General features: G+C 33.8%; 1 protein-coding gene across 1 annotated transcript in view; it reads left to right on the top strand.

Moving 5' to 3' along the window:
* LOC145674530 (uncharacterized) overlaps window positions 1-9,930 on the top strand; it is a 64,738-nt gene extending 54,808 nt beyond the window's left edge. Inside the window, exons 3-4 of the mRNA XM_081744687.1 lie at window positions 3,049-3,262; window positions 6,229-9,930. Of these exons, the coding sequence (XP_081600813.1) occupies window positions 3,049-3,262; window positions 6,229-8,085 (2,071 nt within the window). The 3' untranslated portion in view covers window positions 8,086-9,930. The remainder of the gene's footprint in view (window positions 1-3,048; window positions 3,263-6,228) is intronic.
* The last annotated feature ends 390 nt before the right edge of the window (window positions 9,931-10,320 follow it).

Here is a 10,320-nt window from a genome sequence, read left to right on the forward strand (position 1 = left end):
AGAGGACTTTTTGTCTTCTTTTCATGTCACGAATCACCTTTCAAAGTATGTGCACATCTTTTGGTTTCGTTCCAATTGTCAGGATTCAATTTTCGATTTCAAATGTGCACATCTTTGAAGTTCACCATATCGTAACGTACCACGTGCTTGTGTTTACAAACACTTAATATGTGTGTATTATTTATGTTATATAAATTATATATTTTCCCAATGAAGGCTTATTTTGAAGAAAATGCATAGAATAGGCAATATTAGGTACTAAACCAATTATTTAGGCAGTAAAGGTCGAAATAGGCAAAATAGGCAAAATAAAATTGGCTTAAATCGAAACTATAAACCCACATATAAACTTTAAAACGTTCCTTTTGATCATATCTTTAATAATAAAGAATAGGCATTTTGCCTAACATCTGGTCTCTAGTTATGATGTATCTCGAGACATGAATATTGGCCGTGTTTTTGAGATTTTATGAAAAGTGATCCTTCTGATGAATTTAACATTACTAGTTAATCGTCAATTGCGCATGGCACCCCTGGTGGTAAGCTCTCTCAGTTTATTTTGCACTTTAAATAACATTTCCTAATATTTGATTATTTCTGCGTGAATGTGTATTATTTTCTAATGACGTGAAAAAAACTTCATTTATTAAACTAATTTCGAGCCTTTTTATGCTCTAGTCTCTACCAAGGACTGTGCATGCGTTATTGTTGGCGTTGTCTTGTAATGAAAATTCATTTCTTTTAGTTATAAGTTTATGATATAATGCAACGTGCAAATGAATTTTAAAAAGTAGTCTGTAATTGAATTTATATTAAAAGTGTTATCTTAGCATTCATTTGGTTGGATTGATATAAACAGTCAAACAAATAACTCAGAATAGCCACGCGATTTGAATCTTGGTTTTCCATATTGGGAATACGATAATCCAACAATTTAGCTACGTACCCCACTAAAGATAGGAAATACAACTAAATTTTCATGAATTTGAGGATTGATGATAACATGCATTTACGTTTACGTAACATACTATAGTTACCCTGAATTAATTTCATTATAATGTATAATTTGTTACTAGTTATGTACTAATGATATAAAAATAATAGTTGTGATATATAAGCTAAACGAAACAAATTGTAAATGGAAGCATAACAAATTCAACGATAAAACAAGTAATGGAATAAATAATAGTTTATGGGACGTGAAACTCAAAAACTTCCGTAAGCAATATGTTAGTCATTTTGCCTAGGGCAAGATAATTGTAAATGAACAAAATATCTTTGAATTGTGCTATAGTTAAGAACGTCATACTGCTCGCAAATGCAACAATATTATGCACAATAGCTATAAAAGACGGAACCAATGTCTGTTTTAGTTTCTAATTAATAGCGCTATTAGCGGTTGCCTCGTTGACACTGGGTAAAAACATACGGCCGTAGAAAATTGACACGTTAATTACAAAAGGTTGTAACTCTGAAATCTTTCTTTTCTTTTAATTATACTCATGTCGGTGACAGTCAAAGTGCATATTTTGGGTAAAAAATCTGGACCATGTTAGATTTCCTGTTTTGCTCTTAATATCCACCAAATTTTCATTTTGCATGGAAGGCATTTTTCTTCTACACGGTGAAACACTTCCCAATCCAAATTATTAAATTAAACCACTTTTAAGCTCATCACGATCACCTACCCTATGTACAATACTTTAGGTCATGCAAAATTTTACAATATAAGAACCTGGGATCTTTATTTTCCCTGAAGGAGAATAGTCCCTGCAATGGCTCTTGTATATCGTTGCATATTCCAAATAATACAAAGGAAACATGAATGTGCATTTAAAGAAGAGTATTGGCATTGTAACCCGTTTCGTTTTCCACTAATTTTTGAATTGATAACAATGCCCTTTCATGGCTAACTGAGTAATCCACGTGCTCTCCTTTGATAGAGGGACGTTTGCCTCCAATACAAATCCAAGTACGTTTGAATTCCACTGGTTTGACATAGCCTCAAAGCTCGAGAACAACCCTAAAGTATAGTAAATTAATCAATACGTCAAACTCTTTGGTTCAACCCTCTTTTATAGTTTTTTTTAAAGTAAATTGCAAATTTGTATTAAAATTTACAAGAGAAACAGGAATGTAAATACAATAAAGCAGAATTATATTTTGATTCAAAGGCTATATATTTAAGATTTTAATGCACAGGAGAAATCTCAGGCTTTGGCTCAACTAATTGTAAGAGCAAAAATAGTCTAAGCTTACCCGGTCTAACATAAACCAACTCTGCTTGCATCATTGCCTGAAAAATGGTGTAAATGTAACGTTAACCAAGGTGAATAAAATATTTGTTCTTCACTATATATACTAAAATACGAAAAAAAAATCAGCAACTCGTTCGTAAACTATCAGTTACACGTAATTGGTGAAAAAAAAAACTTCTAGAGGTAAGAAACCGATGCGCTGCATTACTGGTTCGCAGTGTATTTTTGTTTGACGCACAAAATATTATCGTTATTTTCTGAACAAGTGTTTGGAATTTTAAATTTTATTTTCAACCTCTCAAAACGGTTCGACATACACGTGTACGGACCCTCATAATGCTTTGAGTCTATTCGACGTACACCTATACGTCCCGTGTAGTAGTGACAAAATAATGCATATTCTCTAATCTGTTGTTTTCTTACATGAACGAAAAGACATGCAACTCGAGAGTAGACTGCAATATGCTGCCATCTGTTGGTTTTTCTTCTTATTCCATAAAATTATGTTTAATTTTGTGACACTATGGTAAAATTGCTGTTTTGGTGATTTAAAATCACCGCCTTTCGAAGCGGCTGATGGGCATTTTACTTCTGACTTGAGGGGTTAATAGTTAACATTTTCTTCTTGTTACTCTCACTCCCCTTTTTGGTTTCCTAAACATTGAATTATTATTGAAAATATTTGCAAAGTAATAAAATGAATTTGCAAAGTAATGCTCGTATAACAACAAAAATATGGATTGTGCAATAGACCAAGTTATTAATATTAAAATTTATTTTATCTTTGCAGGAAGCGAGTGCGCATTATAGTTCCGTATCATGTCCACATCATCCACAAGACTCATTACGGCCATTACGCTCCCAAATTTGGCTACGGAGGGAAGATCAATCCACATAAGTTGAAAGGCACATGGTTGGCTCCGGTACTGCATAACCATAAACCATTCCTCCATAGTCATAAGGATATTCATCATGAAGAGGATCACGGTCACTCGCCACCAAAGGTCTCAATTATGTTTCCTATTTTCTCTTTTAATTTTTCTATCCGTAAATGTTCATCTAGTAGCAGAAAAAAATCCTGGCGACAAGATTTTAGTGACTTCTCGGGCTATCAGCCAGTGAATATATTGACATCCTTTAATTGATTGTCAATATAGAGCCTGTTTCCAAATGAATATCAGAATTTAAGGCTTTGTAGTCTTTATTACAATTAACTTTCAATTATAAATAATACAGCACTTGAAAGAGTAACTCAAACAGTTTTGTAGACACACATGCGCATTCACTATTTCCTTTGTCTGCCATTAGAAAGCGCCACTAGCAAAGATGACGACTAGTCGCTCCATGACGATGAAGATTTGCTGGATTATCTTCAGTGTTGATCGACATTTCACCAAAGTGGCGATGTGAACGCTTATATAATATTCGCATCTGATGGTCAGGAAATCTTCCCGAGATGGTAAAGTTGCAACGAGACTTCCCTAAATTAAATATGTTTTGTGGCATATCGCAGCGGAAAGTTTATAGGCCCTGTTTCGCATGGCCTCCATGTTCACCAGATCTCACTCAATGCGAGTCATACACATGATTCATAAAGGATCATGTGCATGCGACTTCGCTACCAGCTGACCTAGCCGACTTAATAAAGAGGATTGAATCAGTTGTTGGAAACACACTGATCAAAGTTTGGGAAGAACTCGCCTATCGACTCAATGTGTGCCGAGTGACGAATGGTGCTCATATTGAACACTTGTAGCAGAAACTGTTTGAGTTGCTCTTTCATTTGATGTATGGTAAATATAGTAAATACTACAAAGGAATAAAACGTAGATATTCATTTTGAAACACCCTGTATGTCAATATCTTCACCTGTCTGATAGCCCGAGAAAACTTACTAAAATCCATCTACTAGATAGATACTCACACCACTTGTATAAGTTTCTTCACGATCTTTATCAAATTTACGTCCTTTACATGAAAAAGCTCAGGCGGTAATTCCAAGTTCCCCCAGTCTACTTTTAACACAGTACTATTTACTTTGTATAGTTTAGTGCTTTTCCATATTGGCAATCACATGTTGATTATCCGTTCTTAGAATTTTATTATTTTATTTCTTATTATATATAATTTCATGACTGACCAAAAAGATCACAATGAAGTACTACTAAATCGATCAGTTATTAGTTATGGATTCTACTTACCTCTCGGTAAGATTTCAGTTTCTTCCTTAGTCGGAACTATAGTGATCGCACAGAGTCGTGAAGCTTGATCTAGATTTACTAATTTCACCACCCAATAGAAAACGAGGATGTGTGTCTGCCGTCAGCTCAAACCATGAGATTTTGTCAGTGTCATTTCTCGTGCAACATGGGGAACATCTACTGGGGGTGCAGTGTTGTCGAATTGCCACTAGCTTTAGTTTTGTTGTTGTTGTTTTCTATTTTGCTACTATTATTGTTATAGTTTAATTTGAATAATTCTAAGCGTTCGTGTTTTAAGTCATGTTTTTTTTTTTTTCGCTCGCTTGCCATCTCTTCTAAGTTTGACAACGTTGTTGGTACACTCTCTCTCTGCTGTTTCTCTTTTTATCAATTGTGCGTTCGGAAGACAGCTCCGCCAATCGTCCTGAATTCTTGCGAGGCATAACACGTGAGAAAAAGCAGAGTACAAGAAATCTTAGAAGAAAATTGTATCAAACATAATAAGTAAATTATATATAATATGGAAATATACTGGAATGACACATTTTTCTTAACATCTTCACCATTGATATATGAGACCCTAGAGGATGTGTCTATTTCCACACATACTCCTTCCACATGACTCTTTACCTTTCATGTTATTATTATTATTATTATTATTATTATTATTTTGCTAGAACAACACCGCAAAGATTATTATTTGTGTGTGTGTGTGTGTGAAATGTATCATACTGATGCTCGATATGTATACAAAGTCAATTTTATCTCAATCATTGTTTTTGGTATTTACGTAAATAGCACAAAGACATAAATAATATAGGAACTTTAGAAAGTGTTAATGGAGAGAAGAGCTGTCTTTTATTTGCTGATTTCCATTAAATAAATAGGTAGTTCTATAACTTTTGATATGGACCAGACAATTGGAGGCACAGTTTCACAAACTCACAATTATCTTAGGGCTCTAAAAGCAAAATACGAAACACCTCCTAAACAATCGCTGTATTTGTTTAGTTTAATATAATTTTATAAGTTTTAAACAACGTACTTTCGAAAATTGTCATGTTCGCTGTTACTACTTTTCAACAATCATCGTAACGAAGGTCCTTAATGAAGACAGTCAATAAAAATTTCGTCAACATTCCAGCGGGTGTTTTGAGTTTAAAAAAACAAACTAAAATGTAAAACTAAGAAAATCTCGTACATGATTAACTTTAAGTAGCAATCTGAACCAAGTTGTCTTGACTTTACATTTCTAGCTTCTCCTACAACAACACTCGGATTATTAAAAAAAAAAAAAAAACTCAATTTTACCACGTTGTCATACTTTAAGTGTAAGTTAATAACATTATAAAAAGAAATAAATAGCTTCCAGTATTACTTCATTCACGTCAGTAAAACAGTGTGTCGAGATGGCTGTAAACGCAGACGCACTCTTTATCTATAGTAGTTTTGTTTCATGATATGTCGTAACCTACTATGGCCTAGTTAACTTAACAGCATTATAGGCAAATGCTATTATCACTAAAGTAAACAAGTTAGTTTATGCTTAACATATCTATGACTTATGATCTAAAACATTCTTTGAAAGTACATATTAAAACAACAGTTCCATCAACAGAATTGTACACATGACTAAGATATCGTAGCCGTAGAAACAAGTAACATTTCAGTTACGTACAATCTCATTTATATATGTTGTTATTCTCATGCGATTTGAATGTGTTTTCATTTTAATTCTTAGACAATATTTTTTCTTTGTTTCCTGCAAGGTTTTGGAAGTTATCCATCTATATGAAGACGACCTAAAGAACCAACATATTGGAGGAAATCTCTATAAAGACTTCGCAGACAGAAGGAGGAAACAAAGCTATGGAATGTCTTCCTATGCTTCCGACTACGGAGGATATGTAGAAAACAATATACCCTTTCGAAACAAGTATGAACCGGAAGAAGACAGGTTTCGAACAAGGAAGTTGATTCGAGGACGATATGGAAGAGGGGAAGGTGGTAGCAGAGGTTTTAAGAACAGAATTAGGAATTTTCCGAAACGAGGTCCACGTGGGGGAAATTTAAGGGCAGCAGAAGACAACGGAAGAAGAATAAGGGGAAACAAAAATTTTTATCAAGAAAGTAGACCGTTAGTTACTCGAAGTCGGCCCTCAGAGGATTTCCCTAGAAGGTACCAGAATCATCAGAATAGGGAACGCGATCATGGTAACAAGTTTGAAGAATATGACGATTATGAGGACTACGATGATGAGGTTAGCAGTACAAGAGGAAATAATGGTCGAGAACGTGAAGGAAGAAAGTTTAAGTCAGAAACAGGATCAAAAAGAAAATCACCAAGAAATGCTTTCAGAAATAGGCCATCATCCCATGAAGATAGTTCAGAAGATTTTACAAGTTACAGGACAAGATCTAAAGCCAATAAGCAAAGAGAGAGCAATAGGTATAGAGATGAATATGATAGAGATTTGGGCAGTCGTGAATACGAAAGCGGAAGAACAAAAGTCAGAAGCAGTGAGAAAGATTACAGAAGAGACAGGGATCACAGTCAGGAAGAAGACGACTTTGAAGAACAACGGAATCACAGACATTTTAGCAAGGACTCATTTGAAGAAGATGAAGAGAGCAAACACAGTTTTGAAGAAGAAGAGGAACTCAAAGAGAAGGTCCGTCTTCTACCTATTCGAGTTTTACCGCCAGTAGACAATAGGTTCTATAGAAGTTTCCAGAGTAATGTTCCAGACAACCGAGGATACGTAAGCAATAGTAAACCGAACGAAATTCTTGCAGAGAATGTTAAAATCACAATAATCAAGAATGAACATCACGGAAATCCTGCAAACATCTTACCAAATCAACTTCATGGTATTCAGAAAGTCACTGTAAGACCCGATGTTCAGTTCTTTGGGATTGAGGATGCAAAACCAAGACAGCCTCCTCCAGATGCTTCACCCTTATCACCTCCACCAAGCCACCACCCTGGTGGGCAATATGCTCAAAACTACGACTATAGACAAAACGTTTGGCAAAATACGCACGATACATCTGTTCACAATTCCCAACCTGTACATCAACCCTCAAACACACATTACAACACCGGATATGGTATTACCGCACCTGACCATTATAAGTTAACTTTAGGTCCTGGGATATATGGTGATACATATGGTACAGCGTATGGATCCGGAGCAACTAGCGGAAATGTCCAGCAAGAAAATGCATATTTACCAAGCAACTACTACACTTACAGTACTATAAGCCAGCCTAGCGCTACTGGTAGTGAATCGTGGCAAAACTTCTGGGGATATGACAACAACTATGCGTATGGGTATGGGAGCCAACTTTCTACCGCAGGAACATCAGTGCGTGAGGATGTTGTTAGTCGTGGAAATACTAAGAACGAAAAATCACGTTCATCTCATCAAGATGGTCTTCTGATTCCTCCTAACCATAGCACTGAGTACAGAGCCAATGATGGCTACGACAGCAGCCTTCCCAACAATCATCGGTACTCCAACCCCCAAATTACAGATTACTCTTACTCTGGTCTTGTAGAGAATGGAAATATTGAATTAACTACTCCCAAAGGAAAATTTGGAATATCTTTGACTTATGTATAGAACGCCATTGTGTTTTTGGATGAAGTTTGTTGTCTGTGTGTGCGTGTGACCAACCAGCAATCCTTCACTTGAGCGTGAAAACAACACTTTTTTTCTAATAAAGGCAAGAATTGAAAGGTTGAGAGAAAACAATATTAAAATCTTCGAACCGTTTTGATTGTTAATGAATTCAATCTCTTTTTCTTAAGCGTAAAAGTAGTTATGTAAAATGTTTTGTTTAAAATATTTTTATAGTTTTACGGAAATCGTAGCAAGTTAATTTCAAATAGTACAAACATATTTTTTCTGTTGTAAAAGTGCAGTTAAGCACCTCAACTATTGTATGCAATCCAAAACCTAGAATACACTTCCAACTTAATTAGTTTATGTGAGAAGTATTACGACGAGCTTTAGTGAATACTCTTATTGCATACTGTAAGTTGTGTAGTATGAAGAAGTTACGGGATATATACTATAATATTGCTATTATTAGTTGATGTAGCACGCTTTCGAAGTCATAAATGCAGAAAATGGAGATGAAAGAGTCATATAAAGGAAAACTCATAATTTGCTGGTATCTATCTACTATTTTGATCAAATTTGTATATACAGGCACTTACGAAAGTATAGGGTCACTCCATACATTTTTTCAGTAGTCTTGAAAGGAATGTTCAAAGAGGCCAATTTCAAGTGATAAGAAACTTCCGAAATTTGGAATTCACCTTGTTGAAGTCGTTCATTTTACAGTTTTTGACAAATTAGCATGACCAAAGTAATTGTGCACATTTGATGCAAACTGTCCAAAATAACTGTTCCTTAATTTTCAATAATTTTATTTGTTTTGACTTAAAATAAAAGTAAATTTAATGTATTTTTTTTATTTTCTTAAGCTTTTCTTTTACATATTTCATTCGTTTTGGTCATCATCTGCTTAATTAGAAGGAATGCTAATTTAAAATTTCTATATGTAGGATATGGAAATAACATCAATACCTTTTGTTTGAAAGAGTATTTTAAATAAGTTCGTATTTTAAAATTTTATTTACTTTTATTATTTAAATAATTGTAATAGTAAAACAAACTTAGGTTTAAAAAAAAAACTTTATCTGCTTGAAAATCGGGAAACTATAGAATCACCGTTATATCTTCAGCTCTAAAACTAAGCAGAAAACAAAAAAGGAAGAACACAAACCCTCAATCACTTCTTTGGTAAACAATAATATGTAACCACGTTATAAATATATCATTCTGAGGTTCTAAAATTTTGTAATACAAAAAGCTTGTGAAGTGTTTTATATGACTGCAGATAGGAGAGCTACACAATATTTCTCAGTGTTAAACAGAAACAAATTTTACTGCAAGATTTGGTTAATTACAAAATGAAGATAATAATCACTCTAAAATATATTTTCATAAATGCTAGACTAAATTATGTATAGTTTTCTTTCCAACATATTCAATACATCAGCCTCACATAAGAACAAATGTACTTGCTTGCCTTACTTTGTAATTTATTTTAAATTGGATGGAAATCCAACTTGACTGGAACTCTTATTACCTTACCAAAAAGTTGTAGTGTCATTGGTAAAACTTTTTTTGAAGTTACAGTAGCATCTACAATGTAAAATTCAACTATGGTTAATGGTTAATTTTGTTTTATAATATTATAGTAACTTTTATAATCTTTTACTAACAAAGCACCTCAAATGTTCTACTAATATTATTGATAAACGTTATTTTTTCTCAAGATTCTAGTCTTGTAGAAGGCTTTTTTTTATTATTGTTGTTTCTGTTATTGTTACATTTGTTATTGTTCTGATACATGTTCATCATCATTTGTAAAATGATTCATCTTCATCATATACATCGTGTTATTGTTGAATTTGTAAGTTATGTTATAAATGTTAATAAATTCTATAGTTTAGTTTTGTTATAAATGACTTTTTATTTAAATTATTCCATATATTTTTAAAAACATTTGCTAAATGTAATGGTAATCTATTTTACTACTTACACTTGTTACTTAATAGAAACTAAGTTTAAGGTGAGTTTGTGACAACTACAAATAGCTGAACTCCAGTTCACGTATGTCAACAATAGGGCGGAGAAAATTGATATTTGAAAAAATTGAAATCTTTCAGTTTTACGTTCCACGGTTATGCCGGTTAGGCTAAAGGAGACGGTGATGATGAGTAATGAATGAAATGGTGGAATGAAGAAAGTGGGAGGAAACGGGACAACCCCGAGGAAGCCCAC

The sequence above is a fragment of the Thermobia domestica genome, chromosome 17, assembly GCF_964235325.1.
Source record: "Thermobia domestica chromosome 17, izTheDome1.hap1.1, whole genome shotgun sequence".
Classification (NCBI taxonomy): Eukaryota; Metazoa; Arthropoda; class Insecta; order Zygentoma; family Lepismatidae; genus Thermobia; species Thermobia domestica.